Source organism: Medicago sativa, chromosome 6 (assembly GCF_051527215.1).
Source record: "Medicago sativa cultivar Bolivia chromosome 6, Bolivia_mono, whole genome shotgun sequence".
NCBI lineage: Eukaryota > Viridiplantae > Streptophyta > Magnoliopsida > Fabales > Fabaceae > Medicago > Medicago sativa.
Genome location: NC_140754.1, coordinates 63,814,789 through 63,835,576, shown reverse-complemented (window position 1 = coordinate 63,835,576; position 20,788 = coordinate 63,814,789). Strand labels below are relative to the sequence as shown.

At 35.6% G+C, this 20,788-nt stretch overlaps 1 protein-coding gene across 2 annotated transcripts; it reads left to right on the top strand.

The window, feature by feature from the left end:
* The first annotated feature begins 1,959 nt into the window (after window positions 1-1,959).
* LOC146916253 (F-box protein At4g19940-like) lies at window positions 1,960-6,769 on the top strand. Of its 2 annotated transcripts, none has more exons than XM_085718361.1 (2): window positions 1,960-3,323; window positions 6,473-6,769. In XM_085718361.1, the coding sequence occupies exon 1, from the start codon at window positions 2,191-2,193 to the stop codon at window positions 3,292-3,294; it is 1,104 nt and encodes a 367-aa protein (XP_085574487.1). In that variant the 5' UTR covers window positions 1,960-2,190; the 3' UTR covers window positions 3,295-3,323; window positions 6,473-6,769. The 2 variants fall into 2 exon arrangements, with proteins under 2 accessions (XP_085574487.1, XP_085574489.1); XM_085718363.1 differs by having other exon boundaries at window positions 1,972-2,406.
* Window positions 6,770-20,788: the final 14,019 nt, after the last annotated feature.

Sequence of the window (20,788 nt, the reverse complement as noted above, 5' to 3'; positions counted from 1 at the left end):
ATGATAACACCGACGGACTCTATTGATGATTTGAAGACACAACTTAACACTTATTTTGAGCATCTTGGTGAAAATCAATATACACGTCACTTGTCTGCTCTAATGCCAATGATAGACCTAGGAGAAGATAGAGATGAATTCGCATGGAAAACGGCAAGCTATATGCCTTGGCTTATTAAAGACGATAGCGACGTCGGATTTATGTTTAGGAATATGGTGGAAAATAATGTATTATATATATATGTTCGTTCCATATGCAATTGTAATGAATGTAAGTAGGGATTTAATTTAATGATGTGTAATGATGTGTAATGACTTGTAATGTGTTGTTTGATTATGGACACTATGTTCCGTTTTGATGAATTTCAAACTTTTGTGTGGTTTGAACCAAATGTCGGTTTGATTTAATTATGGACATATGTAAAAGATATTGTATTTTTCTTGTTTATGACCGAGTTTCATTGTTGTATAATTTGAATTGCCTATGGAAATGCTCTGGTGAAATTACACGTCAAAACTGGCCTAAAAACGGCTTGGTAAGGGTTAGCATTAATGCAGGACCTGTTGTCTGCATAAATGCTTTCCTCGGCAGTTAACTGCAGCCGGATTTCAAATTCCTCGGCAGTTAACTGCCGAGGGGGCAAAAGCGTATTTTACATGTGTCCCAGCCTTCTCTAATGTGTGAACAACAATTTTCTTGGTCTAAATGAAAAGGTGTTGGTTGCTAAAATACATCTTCATAAAATGAAGTGGGTCTATTGTAGCAAACCCATATATGTGTGTGTGTGTGTGTGTGTGTGTGTGTGTGTGTGTGTGTGTGTAGTTTTGCTAGAAGCCACTCATGAATGTGTCTTTTAGCAATCCACACCTCATGTGTGATTTCCACTATTTAGTTATAACTCTACTAAAAGACACCTTCATAAAAATTAGTTGGTGTCTTCAAGCAAAACCATATATATATATATATATATATATATATATATATATATAGACACACACACACACACACACATACATACATACATACATACATACATACATACATACATACACACACACATGTTAATCCATAGGAAGAGAGAATGAAGAGGAGAAAGAGATTATTGGTGAGAAAGGGGTGTTGAGGAAGAAGATGTTACCTTCAAAAGTTGCCCTCAGACCGGAGATGGCTCGCGACGGACCTGCTGCGAAGATCAGATATGGATCGGAGAAGTTTTTGGTTTGATTTTGGAGATGTATCACGATCACTGTTTTTTGGTTTGGGTTAAGTTCGATTTTGGTTTTTCCAAAAATGGTTCAATTAATAACTGCCCCTCTAAATATGGATCAGTTCAGAACTTTTATATACCGATTCAGTTGAATATCAGTTCGGTTCAGTTCAACAGTTTGGTTCATTTTTTGATTTTTTTTGCCCTCCCCTAACAATGATAATAATAGTAACTAGTCTACACGTCACCCAGAAGATATGACTAATTTAGCCATTCATGTTTTTTATCATTATGAGATTTAACAAAGATATAAATAATGTAGTTCATTTTTATCTTTATGACTTATTTCATTATGGTCTCTTTAGTATGGTATAACTTATTTATGTATATTTTACTCGGTAAGACCCGTGCATCGCACGGGTCGATGATCTAATTGTACGTAACTAGTAAGCTGTGAGTGAGGTTCGTTGCACTAAGCAATACGTGGGAATGTGGATGGTTTATTTTTATATGAAAATATTAAAATTAAATTAACAAGGTTCAAATCCGAAGAAAATACAAGAAGCTATAATAAGTTGAAGAAAATACAAGAAGCTATAATAAGTTACAAGCACAAAAGCTACTTGAAATATCATTTCAAATAAAACTATAAACTCACCACGAAAAAAGTTTGTTACTAAACACGTCACGTTTTTATCCAACAAGTTTATAAACTAATTTAATAAGCTATAAGCTAGCTTCTTATTGTTATCAAACACAAACACAGCCCTCACCTCCGCTCCCCTCTCCTCTCCTCTCATTGCCTCCCATACACTAAAATCCCTCTTCCTCTCTTCTCCGTTGAACCAAACAAATTCTAACATTGTGTCGGCGATACTCCGACAAAATAAAAAGTAGCACTGGAACGAAAACAAACAAACAAACCCCATTTTGGAACCTGCGCTCTGTTTTGGAAGAGCCAAACGACGCATACCATTCACCAATGGCACAACCCAGCGAGAGGGAAGAGCAAAACGACACAGTTTCTACCGAATCCCCACTACCCTCTCTTACCTTCGATCTCATTGCTGAAATTCTATCTAGATTACCGGTGAAGCTCCTCCTTCAACTTCGATGTCTCGGAAAGTTCTGGAAATCTCTAATCTCAGATCCCAAATTCGCGAAGAAGCACCTTCAATTATCGCGCCACCACGTCATGGTAAGCTCTACAAACGAGTTACAAGAGTTTCTTCTCTTTGATTCCCCAATTTCATCTGTTCTTTCAACTTCTATGGTTACCCAGACACAACAACTCAGTTACCCTAATACTCGCGAAAACGATGGATACAGAAGACCATTGAGAATGTCCTCTTGCGATGGCATCCTTTGTTTCGCCATCAATCATACTTTTGCTGCTTTGTGGAACCCTTCCATTAGAAAATTTAAGATATTGCCTCCTTTAGAAAATCCACGGAGAAGATTTCGGTTTTCCTCATATAGCTTTGGCTATGATCGTTTCATTGATAAGTATAAGGTTATTTGTATTTCCTTTTGTACTAACGGAAATGAAGTTAGTGTTAATACTTTGGGTACTGATTATTGGAGAAGGATAGAGGACTTTCCATATCCTTGTTACATCCATGGATCCGGGGTTTTTGTGAGTGGCACTGTTAATTGGTTGGCATTTGATAGTCCAAATAGTGTTGCCATTGTTTCTCTTGATTTAGAGAAGGAATCGTATCATACCCTTTCCCATCCTGGGTTTCATTTTCACAACCTGGGAGTGTTGAACGATTGTCTCTGCATCTATACGCGTAGTGATATGTTTTTTGACGTTTGGGTTTTGAAGGAATATGGAAATAAAGAGTCCTGGACTAAATTTTATAGTGTTCCTTACATGGAAGATCAGGGTTCGTTTTCCTACACAAAGGCTTTATATATTTCTGAGGATGACCAAATCTTAGTGGATTTTTGTGAGTTGGGAAGTAACAAATTGAAGTTAGTTGTTTACGATTCCAAAAATGGTACTTTTAATATTCCTGAGATTCAAAACATCAACCGGTTAATGGAGCCAGTAGTCTACATTGAGAGTTTGATATCACCTTAAGCATGAGATTCAACTACAAAATCTATATGGTTAGTTTTTGATTGTGTTATTTATTTTATGCTTGTTTTGATTATTGGTGACGTTGAACCATTGTTAATTATTATTTCCAATTGTTTGGTTAGTTTGAGTTGTTAATTCGTGTGCATCGTACATTATATTTTAAATAGTTCAATGTCATGAATTGCATTCAATGGTTTCTCATTTAGATTTGATTATGAAGATATTATATCGTTTGCTCACTGCTCAAACTTCTTAACTTTTGCTTCAAATATTGCACAATGCATTATGGACTAAACTTAATATGTTATATAACATTGTTGTGATGTCATTTTTAAAAAAATAATACGCAGTACTCAATTTTAGCACATATGTAGGTTTGAGTATTAGTTGTTAATAGGTGTTTTAGCAATTAGGTGCATTTGGAATATATTAGATGTTTTTATAGTGAATCTACCTATGTTGCTTTCAAATTCGACAATGCCATTTACTTTTGTTCATGTTTCTGTCTAATATTTCTAAACACTGTTTGTATTTTTGATACGCAATGGAAGAACATGAAGGACAAAGCATAGAAAAAAAATTGTGATGTATAGATAATCAGGAAGTAAAATGACCATTGATGATATTCATTGCTCAAAATACAATGTTTCAAAACTAAGGTGGTCAAAATATAACTAAGTTGTTAATTGTTTTTGTGGTAAGAAATCATCAGAATGTTGGCACAAGCTTGAAAGATATATTTTTTTTGGTGGTGGCCGAGGTTCGAACCCCGGACCTTGCATATTTTTTTATGCATTGTCCATACCAACTGAGCTAAGCTCACGAGGACCTTTTGAAAGATATATAATATAAGTAAATGTGGCTTCTTTACCAATTAGCCTTTTCTTTTTCTTGGTACTGATGATAGTTGTGAAATTATAGAGTTTATAATGTCTAGGTTCTCTTTTTCCTCTTTTTGAAAGATATAAAATCACTTAGTTATCTAGAGATTGTGAGAGGATAGAGTCATATCTTGAAAACCTCAGTTTTCCATTCTCTGTTTGTTATTAAGCCAGTCTAGTATGATAGTGTTGTTGATTAATGCAAATAAGTATTAAATACTTAACGCATATGTAGCTCATAATATAGTACAAGTGTTGTTGATTATAGAATCATTTTATTCTCATTGTTTTTACAGTGTTTTCTTTCAATATTAATTAACCTTATGACAATGCTAGTTTCTAGTGTTACTAGATCATTTGACCATCTTTCCTTTGTTGGTTAACTTGAACTTGTTTCATATGATGCTAGTTTTTGGATCACTCCTAGAAACAATTTTTTAGAAACACCTTTGCTATGGAATTACTATTGTGCTCCCTAATATTATAGTTCTCGCTTCTCTTGTATATTATAGTTCTCGCCTCTTTTTTTCGAGGATCAGGTTCTTGCACCACTAGCTCTTCATTATCATACACTTAACATTTGTATGAAGAATTCATATATAGCTTTCTGAAACTTACTCTCTGTGAGATTGTAATTCAATTCTATGCCTCATTTTCATTTCTCTGATTTTGAGAATTAGAAGGAATGCGGCAAATGTTTGAATATTTATCATTATGAGTACTTGGATATGTGGCTTAGTGCTCATCCCATTTGCCCACTTTCTAGAGCTTCCCTCCATACATGTTAGCAATCAATTTTCTAAAGAATTTAACATGTTATTAATTTCTTGGTAACTTCATCTGTTGTTTATTGCTGAATTAATCATATAATACATTCAATTTTCAGTTTTCAATTAAGGGTTACCATTACCACTCAGTTGGTTTTGGTGGTAATTATTATTTGACATAATATTGGCCTTCTAATTGTGCATATGGTTGATATGTTTTTGGTTGGGTTGAAATGTTAACATGATTTATGCCTTGCATTTATTCCCTATCTACCAAGTATTCACTGTGTGGTGTGTTGATAGAGAGATGTGGGGGAGGGAAGAAATTGAACTAACCACAACAGGGGAGAGACAGAGCAAAGTGATTTAGAGAAAAATGGCTTCAATGTTGCGTGCGGCATAGAGAGATGGAGTGAGAGGCCACACTAACTGATTCATTTTTACGATCCTGGCTGTGGTTTCATGATATTGGCTACGGTTTACTCAACCAATGATTTTGTATATGATGCATTGTAGGGGACCATTAAGTTCGCAAGATCTTACGATTTAAATCGCGACTTTGATAACCTTGATAGTATGCACATATTCAAGTTGACAATGAGCATCTTATGGTTTTATGTTTTAGCTCTTGCTTCTTGATATGTGCAACACAGTGTACAATTCATAACAACAGCAAAAATACAATAACTGTTCCGCACAAAAATGGAACACAGCCCCACTAAACTCCTAACAATTTGAGAACCAAAGCTGCTGCTCTAACAACTTTGCAAAGCATGGGCTAAACTACACAAAAATGAGACTACAAAGTTGTTTTAACAGCAAAACAGGACCCAAAAACACAGGCTGCAGAAAAACAGCTAAGCTCCTAACATACATCAGCAAAAAACAGCCAGCCGAAGCACCCAAACAGCAGAAAACAGATGACAGCAAAACCAGCACAGCAGCCACACCCCCGCCGCTATCTCCGAAAACATTCCCTCGGATTCCAACATCATTCATAGTACAAACACGGCGGGATTGTAAGGCGCCTTAAACTCCACCGCCAAGAAGGCACCTTAATTTCCTCCACTAGCTCCGACCACCTAATAACCGAATTATTAAAAATACGATTATTTCTAGCTTTCCAAATAACCCACAAAGTTGTATGCCAAATGAGCCTCAAACCCTCTTTAACCTTCTTACTAGTAGCCATACCATCCCAACACGCCCAGTGAGTACAAGATAACTGATTATTCTTGTTGGATGATTAATGTGAAAATGAAAGTTTTGTATATTTTGGTCTTTTATTTACAAAGGTTTTAAACTTGTTTTGCTGCTACGATATATCGTCATCATATTGTTGTGTAAATGATATTATTGAAATCTTACACACATGCAACACAGTGTACAATTCATAACATTGGTGATATGGCCTGAATATAATTGATAGTGTTTTAGATTATAGTATAATGTCTCAATATTTTAATATTTATTGCACCTCAAGCCTCAAAATAGACTTATAACGTCATAGTTGAAATGTCTCTTTTTCAGGTTGGTTGTGTTTGTTCATTTGAATAAAAGGGTTATTCTCTAGCTGGCTGAATTGCTTAGGTTCATTTTCTATTCTGGAGCGTTGTTAAAGATGGCGAAGAAAAAATGTAATAGTTTTAGGGTTGTGGAATTCCTAAGTTCATTTTGATTATTTATTATGGTGTCAAACTTGATGAAGTGAAAAAACTATATGTTCTGAATAGATAGGCTAAACTTGTCTCTGGCTTTATTATTATATGTTGTTTGTAGAAAAATACAATCTTCAAAGTCCAATATGTTTGGTTTTCATGTTTCAAATTTTTTACACCTTTTTTATCTTGAATTTAGATAGTAAAACTTTAAATTTTATTTCCCGCATGATTAGCATAGGCTTGAAAATCAATGTTTAGTGATGATGCAGGAAAAATTTATCTGGACATTGCATATTTTAGTGGAAGGTATTTTAGAATATTAGTGATATTTCTGCATTCATTTGGTTTTTCTTCTTTGTCGTGGGTTGAGCCTTACGAGTAAGATACATTATTGTTGTGATGGGACAAGAAATTGTATGAACACACCTCATTGGTACAAGAGTTACCATGTAAAGTTACAGTAATTGTAACAAACTTACAGTACTGTGATGACCATTCCAATTCAATTACATCCAAATTCCAATCAAACATATGTAAGCACATTATACTACACCAAGAAATATCACACAAATTTCAATAAATACATTACTCCTCTTACATTCCATGTTCCATGCATCCAGAATATTAAATCCAAATTTCATTATTTTCATACTCTCTCAGCCAAGTACAATGCCCATACATTTTGCCAAAAAATACACCCAATGCATTTTGAATAATTCTGCACACCTACATGGTTTATATTTTGTCAACATCTTAAACTCACACACCAGCAGCCTCATACATGCTATGATCCAAAATCCAATGCTCCAAACATAAATCAGAAAACTAAACCATGTCTAAAGCTAGATTTATGTGGTTCAGTTCCAATGCAGTTTAGAACATGAACACCCCTAAATCCAATGCTCCAGTGAAGATTGAGCAAGGTTAATGAAGAATCAAGCAAAATCTTCATCCAAACGAAGAATGCACAGCGAAAAATGGTTACAACAAATTGTGAAGGATCGTAACAAACTTTCACGCGTGGAAAAACCTGATACCATATTATGTTATGAATGAAATGTGATATTGCATTAATGAATCAGTGTTTACATGAAGTATTTATAAACTATTGCTGCTATACAATAAGGATCTATGAGCTAGCCTACAACAGATTAATCATAACAAGTGAAAACTTTTGGGACAATATAATCATCATATTTTTTTGCCAATTAAACTTTTGTTTTTCCTTGTTTCTCTTGGCACACTATGCAAATCACAATAGACAGAAGCTACTATATTAACAATGTCTAAGCACTCATTTGACTTTGAAAATCCTTAAGAATGACATTCAAGTGCTTTAATGATTCATGAAAACAACCATGTGAGTTGCTGCATTTCTTGGATAATTATGAAATTTGCAATCAATTATTAAAGAGTTGCCTCAGTGAATGATATGAACAGTTGCTAGTAGGAAAGCAAAAGAAATGCTCCCAGCAAAGGTAAACTCCTAGGGTTCCGAATTAAAATCCTAATCTGATATGGAAAACATGCATATTACCTTATCCCTATGAACTACCATACAAAAACTAATGTTGTCAGAACCGGACCGGTAATACCTCTTGGTACGGTTTGATTGGTTCAACCATGGTTTAACCAGATCATTAACAAATAAAAATTAAATAATTAAAAGAAAAACGAACTTGTTGAACCAATTGCGGTTCTAAATGGTTTTATATAACTTTGAACCGAATAAAAACTATCCTATGAACTACCAACAAAAACTAATGTTGTTAGAACCGGACCTGTAATACTTCTTGTATGAAGGTACAAACATTTGAAAGCTTGATCAATAGTTTTGTTGATTAATTAATGTAATTCTAAAATTTACCTGAAATAAGCAGATTAAGCCTTAAGTTAAACTCTCTGTGCTACTTTGTTTCAAATTTAACTACTTAATGTATACACTTCTTCATGTTGTTACAAAAAAAAAAAACAAAAAAACTTGTTTATTTCCTAAAAAATATGCTTGTATATAATGATTCAAACTGCATAATTGGCAGCTGGTCTGTAGCGATACAAGCACTGGACACGGTGATACAGCACCTGGAACGGCTAGTAGGAGGAGCAAACCAAATGTGGGGAAGTTGAAATATAATGTTGATACCGCGGTGTTCTTGAATCAAAACAGTTTTGGAGCTAGTATGTGTATTCGCAATCATCAGGTTTGATTCATACGAGCTAGGAGTCGTGATCTATTTTGACAATAAAGACCATATGGCTCATACAAACACAATCTAATACGGATCAACCTCAACAATATTATTAATAAGTGATTAAAGTTAACTAATAAGGCTTAACTCGATGGGGTATTATATGAAATGTCTCCCATTATTCACCTGATAAGTAGTCACACATTTATGTTCTAAGCACCAAACTCAGAAGAAACTATATTTAGTGCTACTCATCTTACAGATTATTCCACTTTATCAGGCACTGTATATGCTCCATCTAGATTATGTATTTGTTTTCTTCTTTTTTGGTAATGGCATAAGCAAAGTCAAACAGTGATGAATCTAAAAATTCATCATAGCACAATTTTGGCTCCTCAACTTTGCAGATGATCCCAATAGTCACATGCCGCATAATTTATCCTAACAGAAGACATTTCACATCCTATTTTCTTGATTTACTGCTAGTACAAGAGAAAGAGAGAGTGAATGCTGGCAACATCAAAGTGAAGGAGGAAGAAACATTAGTAAGAGAATATTGGTAACATCAATGTGATTTGGAAGACTTAACGTAAGAGCGGTATTCCTTGACAAGTTTCCTGAACAATGATTCTTCTCTTTTCATCAAGATTGCAGGTTCATCATACTCAGCCAATTTTCCTGAAAACACAGTCAAAGGTTTCTTTTATTAGAAGAAAACAGATAACTGATCAAGTGCCTCATATCTTACTGGTGTTGGACGAACCAACTACATCCATTGATAATTCTACAGATCTGATTCTGCAAAAAAGCATTAGGGCGGAGTTTGCAGATTGTACAGTGATCACAGTAGCACACAGGATACCAACTGTGATGGATTGCAATATGGTTCTTTCTATAAGTGATGATACATTTATTTTTTGGGTTTCACTGTCCCTCACTCCCTCTTTCTCATTTAACAAACACCTACATACTGATCATAAGCTAGATGGTCATTTTTTTTACATTGACAAGGTAAGACTACAAACAGTAGAATTAATCTGACACACACCTAATGTAGGTTTGTTGTTGAGCAAAGGTCCTACTTCTCCTAAAAAGAGCGCGCCCTAAACAAAATAATTGTCTTTGTCCTATGCTCCAATTTGATCCATCTTCGACCATTGGTAACAAATTTTCACTAGTCATTACTAGGGAAAAATGTACTTCCAGCACAATTATAACAATGAGGCATGCACAATATGAAAGCTAACACATTTTGTTGTAGGGTTTACAAGAATCAAGGAGCTGTAAAATAAAGGCCACGTAACATGTAGAATGCATGTTCCATTTATCAATATGTATTTGTATGTAGGAAGATAAATAACTGCGACAACATGTATGAACGGCACTTACGTTCCGTTGGGAAATTAATATTTTTTTTTTTTGCAATGGCATTTAAGTGCTGTTGGGATAATAGGGAACGGCGGAGGTATTTTTGTATTTTCAGGGTGACGAAGTTGAAGAATTCAGCTTCAAAAGTTCCAAATGGAGACACCAAAGTTTCATTAGATTGGATAGATAAAGTAAGTGGTAATGAAGCAGAAGAAGAAAGTGTGTAGTATTTGCATGAGCATCTTGTACGTCTGCATTGTGTTTATGATGATGGTTTGTTGTGTGTGGTTATCAACTTCCATGTGCATTGGTCATTTAAAACAAAAAACAAGTTCCTTGCTTGTTCGCATATGATTTTCCCATCTCTGTCTATGTCTATTTCCATGAATACTTTCATATATTTCTGAAAATCAGTCTGAGTCATTCTTGGTCATGGAAGTAGGGGCTGCCTGATGCAGAATCCTGCAATCTCACTGGAAGTCCTAATAGAAGTCTGGTTCCTTCCAGATACAGGAACTGATCACAGATTAGGCGCCTGAACCCAAGTATGCTGGTTCTGTTTCACCGCTGGTTGGGCCGGCTGAAGAGATGGACCAACAGACTGAATAGCAAGTGAGCTCTGCAAAGAATCAAGGGTGCTAGTCCTAATAGAACTCTGGTTCCCTCTATTAGAGATACTAGTTGGTAGTGGTATATATACTTGTAATAACCCCATTAGTGGGATATCTTCATCTTTTGTAATATTCACTTTTATCATCAATACAAATATTATTTGAGTTTTCTCTCTATCCTTCCATGGATGCCATGTTTACTAACATGGTATCAGAGCAAATTTGGTATCCTCCTTGAAGGATTTTTCCGCTGCATTTTCTCGAGAAAATCCAATTTTCTCACCATCATTTTGTTTCTTTCCTTTTCTTGTTCCTTTTCTTGTTTTTTTTTTTTTCTCTCTGATTCAATTTCTTTCTTTGAGTCTTTGATTCGATTTCACCTTCTTGATTCTTTTCTGATCAATTTTCGTTTTGCTTTCAGTGAACTCTATTTCCTCTTTTCTAATCGATTCGATCTTGATAATATCGTTTTTCCCCAAATCCTAGGGTTAACGATTAAAATTCGATTTCGATTCATTTTCTTGATTTTACATTCAGACTCGTTTTCACTTTCTTTGTTCTCGATCGGTGTCGTTTTGGTTATCGATCTGTCTCATAATCACTTCGTCTGTGATTCCTTTGTTTCAGTTTTCCATTTGCGATAGCGTTTGATCGCGTTTCCTTTGTTTTCATCTATTGCAATTTCCAGTTTCTGCATCTTTCGATTTTGTGATTGAATCATCTCCTTGCAATCAGAATTCTCTATTTTCAGATTCCGTTTTTCATCATAGTTTTGTTTTCGTATACTCTTAATCCCAAATTCTAGGTTTTACGTTTTCAACTTCTTGATCAGAATTAATTTTCTGATTCAATTTGACAATTGAGGGTTTCATACAGTTTCTTCGTTACGACTCGAATCATCGTTAGATTCAATGCATCAGTTCCTTTCATTTGTGTTGTTCCTCCCAGAAATTCTGATGACAAATTGTGCTTCCAAGGTGTTTGTTGAATGTCCTCAATGGAAAATAGATTGACATTGTGTTCAGATTAATTGCTGCTGATTGCTGATTGCTACTGCTGATTGCTGCACATATTTCCCGTGGCATTCACCTTTCGTATGTTGATGAGGTCACCTTTGTTGGTACTTGTTGGTTCATTCTCTCATTTACTGAATTTTTTGGTTCCGATATCTTGCTTCATTGTGGTGTTACTCCTAGTTTTCTTTGTTATTGCCAAGAAGCTGCTTATATCCTTGTTGATGAACTCTTGGATACACATTTGTGTTAGCTTTGGCAGAATGTGCATTGCATGTGAATTTGGTCACATGGTTGAGTTTTTGTTATGCGCACATGTTGCTGGTGGTTGTTGTTGCTAGGACTTGCAGCCTCTAATTCTCTTTGGAGCAGCCTTGGGTTTTTTTTTATTTTCATTCATAGTTTGAGAATTAACTTTGGAGCAGTTTGTGAAGCATGTCTGTGTTGGGAATTATCCAAGTTTATGGAAGAGCTTTGTTGGAAATTTGAAGTTTGTGAAGCATATGTTTGTTGTGGCTATCTGCTGCACAAGTGCTTTCTTCAAAATGGTTATGGCCATATATTTCCATTTGGCTAGTTGAAACTGCTTGAAGTGCTTTTCTGCTTGCTGGAAGTTATTTGATTGTTTGGTCTTGTGCCTTATGTGCACAAACTTGTTTGCTATTTTGTTGAAGCCATTGGTTTTCAACATGTTGGTTTCTTTGTTGAGCTCTAGCATGCTGTTCTTGGATTGCTTGGAAGCATTGGTTTTGGCCTATGGTTTGAATGCATCAACATGGATTTGTTTTCTATGGTTTGAAGACACATCACATGGTTATGCATCTCTATTGGCTTGCATTTGTTTTTTTTTTTTTTCTTGTCTCGGCTTGGCATAGGAGGGCATCACTTTTATCTTTAGAACCTTGGTCTTGTATATGACCTCCTTCCATTGTAGACTATGGCCCTTCCTTGCATTTGATTTTTCTTGTCTCGGCTCGGCATAGGAGGGCATCACTTTTATCTTTGGAACCTTGGTCTTACATATGACCTCCTTCCATTGTAGACTATGGCTCTTCCTTGCACTTCTTTTTGGATATCATCATTGTTTTTGGATATCCTTGTTCTTCTTGTCTTGTGCTTCTTTCTTGAGTTCTTGAGAACTCTTGATGGTTAAGCGTTGTGCCTTAATTGGCTTTGTTGATATTGGCTTCTACCGGATGGTGGTTAAGCGTTGCTTGGATGCTTATTCCTTCAATTGGTTCAACCTTGAGTTGTGGTTGCTTCTTGTTGGATAAGCACTTGTTTGATGACTTTTTTTTTTTTAGCCGATGTGTTTCCGGCATCTTTCCTTGTATTTTCATTTGCTTGATGCATTTCCTTGTATTTTCTCATTTCAAGTTGGAAGTGTTTTGAACACCTTCCAACTTGAGGGGGACTATTAGAGATACTAGTTGGTAGTGGTATATATACTTGTAATAACCCCATTAGTGGGATATCTTCATCTTTTGTAATATTCACTTTTATCATCAATACAAATATTATTTGAGTTTTCTCTCTATCCTTCCATGGATGCCATGTTTACTAACATGGTATCAGAGCAAATTTGGTATCCTCCTTGAAGGATTTTTCCGCTGCATTTTCTCGAGAAAATCCAATTTTCTCACCATCATTTTGTTTCTTTCCTTTTCTTGTTCCTTTTCTTGTTTTTTTTTTTTTTCTCTCTGATTCAATTTCTTTCTTTGAGTCTTTGATTCGATTTCACCTTCTTGATTCTTTTCTGATCAATTTTCGTTTTGCTTTCAGTGAACTCTATTTCCTCTTTTCTAATCGATTCGATCTTGATAATATCGTTTTTCCCCAAATCCTAGGGTTAACGATTAAAATTCGATTTCGATTCATTTTCTTGATTTTACATTCAGACTCGTTTTCACTTTCTTTGTTCTCGATCGGTGTCGTTTTGGTTATCGATCTGTCTCATAATCACTTCGTCTGTGATTCCTTTGTTTCAGTTTTCCATTTGCGATAGCGTTTGATCGCGTTTCCTTTGTTTTCATCTATTGCAATTTCCAGTTTCTGCATCTTTCGATTTTGTGATTGAATCATCTCCTTGCAATCAGAATTCTCTATTTTCAGATTCCGTTTTTCATCATAGTTTTGTTTTCGTATACTCTTAATCCCAAATTCTAGGTTTTACGTTTTCAACTTCTTGATCAGAATTAATTTTCTGATTCAATTTGACAATTGAGGGTTTCATACAGTTTCTTCGTTACGACTCGAATCATCGTTAGATTCAATGCATCAGTTCCTTTCATTTGTGTTGTTCCTCCCAGAAATTCTGATGACAAATTGTGCTTCCAAGGTGTTTGTTGAATGTCCTCAATGGAAAATAGATTGACATTGTGTTCAGATTAATTGCTGCTGATTGCTGATTGCTACTGCTGATTGCTGCACATATTTCCCGTGGCATTCACCTTTCGTATGTTGATGAGGTCACCTTTGTTGGTACTTGTTGGTTCATTCTCTCATTTACTGAATTTTTTGGTTCCGATATCTTGCTTCATTGTGGTGTTACTCCTAGTTTTCTTTGTTATTGCCAAGAAGCTGCTTATATCCTTGTTGATGAACTCTTGGATACACATTTGTGTTAGCTTTGGCAGAATGTGCATTGCATGTGAATTTGGTCACATGGTTGAGTTTTTGTTATGCGCACATGTTGCTGGTGGTTGTTGTTGCTAGGACTTGCAGCCTCTAATTCTCTTTGGAGCAGCCTTGGGTTTTTTTTTATTTTCATTCATAGTTTGAGAATTAACTTTGGAGCAGTTTGTGAAGCATGTCTGTGTTGGGAATTATCCAAGTTTATGGAAGAGCTTTGTTGGAAATTTGAAGTTTGTGAAGCATATGTTTGTTGTGGCTATCTGCTGCACAAGTGCTTTCTTCAAAATGGTTATGGCCATATATTTCCATTTGGCTAGTTGAAACTGCTTGAAGTGCTTTTCTGCTTGCTGGAAGTTATTTGATTGTTTGGTCTTGTGCCTTATGTGCACAAACTTGTTTGCTATTTTGTTGAAGCCATTGGTTTTCAACATGTTGGTTTCTTTGTTGAGCTCTAGCATGCTGTTCTTGGATTGCTTGGAAGCATTGGTTTTGGCCTATGGTTTGAATGCATCAACATGGATTTGTTTTCTATGGTTTGAAGACACATCACATGGTTATGCATCTCTATTGGCTTGCATTTGTTTTTTTTTTTTTTTCTTGTCTCGGCTTGGCATAGGAGGGCATCACTTTTATCTTTGGAACCTTGGTCTTGTATATGACCTCCTTCCATTGTAGACTATGGCCCTTCCTTGCATTTGATTTTTCTTGTCTCGGCTCGGCATAGGAGGGCATCACTTTTATCTTTGGAACCTTGGTCTTACATATGACCTCCTTCCATTGTAGACTATGGCTCTTCCTTGCACTTCTTTTTGGATATCATCATTGTTTTTGGATATCCTTGTTCTTCTTGTCTTGTGCTTCTTTCTTGAGTTCTTGAGAACTCTTGATGGTTAAGCGTTGTGCCTTAATTGGCTTTGTTGATATTGGCTTCTACCGGATGGTGGTTAAGCGTTGCTTGGATGCTTATTCCTTCAATTGGTTCAACCTTGAGTTGTGGTTGCTTCTTGTTGGATAAGCACTTGTTTGATGACTTTTTTTTTTTTAGCCGATGTGTTTCCGGCATCTTTCCTTGTATTTTCATTTGCTTGATGCATTTCCTTGTATTTTCTCATTTCAAGTTGGAAGTGTTTTGAACACCTTCCAACTTGAGGGGGACTATTAGAGATACTAGTTGGTAGTGGTATATATACTTGTAATAACCCCATTAGTGGGATATCTTCATCTTTTGTAATATTCACTTTTATCATCAATACAAATATTATTTGAGTTTTCTCTCTATCCTTCCATGGATGCCATGTTTACTAACACCCTCCGGATACTGGAACATCTAAACCGGTACCAACTGTTAAGCAGGCACCTCTCTTCGATGAGGATTTGTCTATGTAAGTAAATAATCAATTTTCGTATTCCTAATACCATACCTTGGATCTCAATTTACATTCCTTTAAGGAGAGGGAATCTCAATGCATTTGAGCACATCCATCCTTTTGAGCTTTTCGGACAGTTGTTTGTCTCTTTCGTAAGTTCTTTCTTCTTGACAGTTATTTTGGAAGCTCTTTTATTTAATCCCTTTTTGTACAATAACTTCTATCAACTCTTAATTACTTCATGTTTTTTAAAATTACAAATAGAATATATTTCATTTGACAAAACATTGCTTCCTTCAATAGTGCATGTCAACTAATTCACGTAATAATTATTTTGGTAATTGTACATTAAAAGATAATGCCTGCAACTATGGAGTTTGGCCACATATAGTATATGGCATTGCAAGATCTTCTGGAGAACCTCTGCTCATTCAGATAATATAATGCATGAAACAGTATTACTTGTTAATGAAATTTGAATCAAATTGTTTGTCACTAAATATAATAATGAGACGTAAACGACTAGACGTGTGTCAGAATAAGTGTCGGAACAACAGGAGCTCGGAAAAAATCACACCACACTCAATTTGATTATTAAACTGCAATGTGATATAAAGCAACATATAAAATGGGTGTATATATTAAGCACAGGAAACAACCACATCACTCAGAGTCAAAAATATAGTGCAACAATAACCTAGACGAAACTGAGAAGTATAGTGCCTAAAACTGACAATATACAGCTAAAACTGAGAAGTATACAGCTACATTGTAATCCATAAACCATAAGCAACAATAACCTAGACGATACTACAATACCAGTTTAATATAGCGCATAAAACTGGCTGTGGTGATGATGTGAAAGATAAAACTCTGCAGCATATAATAACCAACTACAAACAAACCATTCACTATGTCTCACTTCATCTCATTTTTACAAGCAGTCTAAATTAAGCCGTACCTCATTATGACCTGATTATTGTTGGTTAAGTGAATCAAGCAGTCTAAATCAATTGAACAAGCAGCTATGAGAAGAGAAGTAAATTCCAGTCAAACATGTTATGTGATATTGCCTTTCAAAATAAGGATAGTGTCACAAGGTTAACATTAAAATTCACTGAAGAATAATTGCGACTAAAACTCTGGAAAATTAATCTTTGAAAATTGCACCAATGTCATTTTCCTACATTTAGATTACATGGGAAATTAAACGAGGTTAACAGAGTTGACTTTACTTTGGTGGTGGAAGTGCATTAAGAAATGTCCCAGTGATATGCATTAGACCAAGAAGAGCTTGATCACCGTTCTAGCTTAATCCCTATATAAAAGCAAGACAACACAATCTTAACTATTCCCTGAAATTCTGAGAAAACTTGAGCATTAGGCCACACGAAATCAAATGAACCCAGACATGCATGTAAGTAACAATAATGCTAAATATAGCAAATATTCATATCACGGAAGCATCACGATTGATGTGGTGCACAGATACTTGCACTTTTTTATGTATGCTCCTCTCTCTCTTATGCTTCTTTTTTCTCACCTATTGGTATTTATTTTATTTTTATATAACCATTGACGTCTTCTTTTTTCTTCCACAACCTTCACCCCTTTGATGGCATTTATCATTGTAGACAACAATGGACTCCCGCCTCTTCTCCAACATTCAGCATGGTGTGTGTTTTATTTAACAAGAGTAGATCACAAGGTTCACAATCAAGTGACACATTTCTTCTAATCGTGCTACAATACTTAGGTCAAGTCCAGAAGAATATCAAATGATGTTAGTGAGTGGTGGTGGACTAGTGGTTCTACTATTTTATAATACTTTTAAAAAAGGAATAAGAAAATAGCTTTCTTGAAATTTCTGCGAGCGTATGTCTTCGCAACATATAGCATCACTCTTAAATACACTGTTTTCAAAAACGAGTTACCATCTTCAATTGCTTTAACAATTCCTTATGTGAACTTGTTAGAATTTTACAATAACCATTAGTAAATATTACTGGTTTCTTCTATTCCTATTTAGAAAAATCTCAATGTATAATTAATAAGCTAACAACAACCTTCACTTTATGCGAAATACATATCATAATCGAATAATCAACAATTAGGAAGATACAAAAATTAGCAAATATATCAAAGTATAATCAATCATTTTGATTGGAGACTTTAAGTTGTTTTGTAGACAAGATTTCAATGTCCGGGTGATGAATGTGAGTTTATTAGCTAAATGGAGATGGAAGTTGTTAAATGAGGAAGAGGCCTTGTGGAAGGAAGTGTTAGAGGTAAAATATGGTCCTTGTAAGGAGCGTTTGCTAGGAGGAGGTAGTCCATCTTGGCCGCGTCACACTTCAGTTTGGTGGAAAGAGATAGTAAAGTTGAATGATTTTGGGAGCATAGGATGGTTTAATGGGGAGGTTTTGCGCAAGGTAGGAAACGGCTTGAAGACGAGTTTTTGGAAGGATAAATGGATTGGAACCGGGAGTTTTGCTCAAAAGTATACTCGCCTCTTTTTAATCTCAAGTCAAAAGGAGGCTTTGGTAGGGGAGATAGGGGGGTATACGGCGGAGGGTGTGTTTTGGAATTTAACTTGGAGAAGAAGGCTCTTTGTGTGGGAGGAAGAGTTGCTTACTAGCCTCATGGAGGATTTGGAAGGAATGACTTGGTCCAATGTTGAGGATGAGTGGCGATGGAACTTAGAAGAGAATGGTAGGTTTTTGGTGAAATCGGCCTATTCAAAGTTAGAAGGTTTAGTGTTGGGTGAAGTGGAATGGGGTGTGTCGGAGAAACGGGTGTTTGAAAATATGTGGAAGAGTCCGGCGCCGTCGAGAGTGCTTGCGTTCGGTTGGAGGGCATTGCTAAATCGAATCCCCACTAGAAGGAATCTTGCTTTGAGAAATGCTCTACCTCCGGAAGAGTCTACTTTGTGTGTGATGTGTGATAGTAAGGTGGAAACGGCGGTACATCTTTTATTGCATTGTGATGTTGCTAGTTTGGGTTGGTTAAAATTGATGAAGTGGTGGGATTGTTGCTTCATAATTCCACCAAGCTTATTTGTTCTTTGGGAGTGTTGGAGGGAGAACGATAAAGGTGACCAAGGGTCTTTGGTTAATTTGGCATACAACCATTTGGGTGATTTGGAAGAAGAGAAATGACAAAATCTTCAAAGGGATAAACTTTGAGGTAGAGGATTTGGTTGAAGAGAATAAGGTGCTATTGTGGAGGTGGTTGTTAGAAAGGACTCAAACACCGTCTTGCCTCTTTTACGAGTGGTGTTGGAATCCAAGACTTTGTCTTGAGAGATAAGTGGTGGGAGTTTAGTTGTTACCAGGTGGAGTGCTGTTGTAGTGTGCTGTTCGCCCTTTGCAGTTTCTGTTGGTGGGTTTTTGGTGTGTGCAGCGTGCTTCTTAGTGTCGCTGTTAAGTTCTGTTCTTCCTGCTAGGCCAAATCTTCTTTGTAGCGTGGCTGTTCTTGGGTGCAAAGCAGAATTTTGTTTTGGTTAGCAGCTGTGTAGTTCGGTTGGGGTAGCAGGAGTGTTGGATGCTCTTTGGCAGGTTCGGTGGGCATAGGTGTTGACGCAGGGGTTTGCTTGTGGTTTGTCATATGTATATGCCTACGTCATTACTCTTTTGGTTGTTCTTTTGTTTAGGGGTGGTTTTTAAGGGGTTTTTGTTCGAGCCGGTGTTTGTGCGGCAACCGATTTCCCCTCGTATGTTTTTTTTTCCACCCAAGCTTATTAGTGCTTCTTGCACGGGCTTGTTGGTTAATAATATTTTGCCGATTCAAAAAAAAAAAAAAATCCAACAAGTAGTTAGTTATCATGGTTTCATAGAAAAGTGAACATAAGGATACAAAAATCCATTAGAAATCTAAAACCACGGTTATCTTCAAAATCATTATCAGATAAACAACGAACATGCAATTTCAAGACTATTGCTTTCAAAACAAAAAACATGTAATACTCTAGAAACATATTCTTTAAATTAAGTATTTGCTTCTAAACTGGAATTTGATTAAGGCTTGCCAGGCGCCGGTCATGATATATTTCTTTTAAATGGCTAATATTATTCATACGCAGAATCATCATGTACAAGAAAATATAAGATCACCTAAAGAGTAAAAGGAAGCCAAAGATAGCCAGTAGAATAATGCTCGTAATATAAAACACAACCAGACACCTCTCTCAAAGACTACCACATAAGAAACTAGAATACGAAGAAAACTATGCAAAAATGGGACAGACACAGTCCAAGAACCCATCACCAAAAACAACATATGATCACCAAAGCAAAAAAAAAAAAAAAAAAAAAAGGTGGCCATACAGAAATATAACAGACAACGACATCAAACAGAAAAGAGCGAACAACATCTGACAGAACGCCGCTCTATGATCTAAAATTGGGTTGTGAGATTTGGCACGATGAGAGATAACCCAATATTTGTTTTTCATTAACAGGATTGCTATAAACCTATAAATAACTTTTTCATACCCAAAATTGATCGGTTCTCTTTATTCTTACAATACTAAACACCTATATCTCTCTCCCTCTTAATTTCTTTTTCCGATTTTAACTCGAACTCCTCAACATAATGTCTAGCCCATGTGCATCATCTCCACATAAAGATGGGTTAGACATTATGTTTAGGAGTTATAGTTAAAACCGAAAAAAAAAATAAGGAGAGAGAAAGAGAGAGAGGTTTAGTATTACAAGAATAAAGAGAAGTGATTAATTTTAGGAAAGAAAAATGTTATTTATAGATTTATAGCAGTCTTGTTCAAGGAGAGAGAATTTGTTAGATCATAGGGCAGAATTTGTTAGATGTTGTTGTACTGTTGTTTTATGTTTGATGTAGCTGTTGTCTGTTATATTTTTGTAAACCTATAGCTTTTCATTATTTATTAAGTTATGAGTGGCATAGCATATTTTGGTTATTAATTATTTCTAATCAATTTTTGTTTTGAGTAATCTACAACAACAAATTGGTAGGGTAACATATAT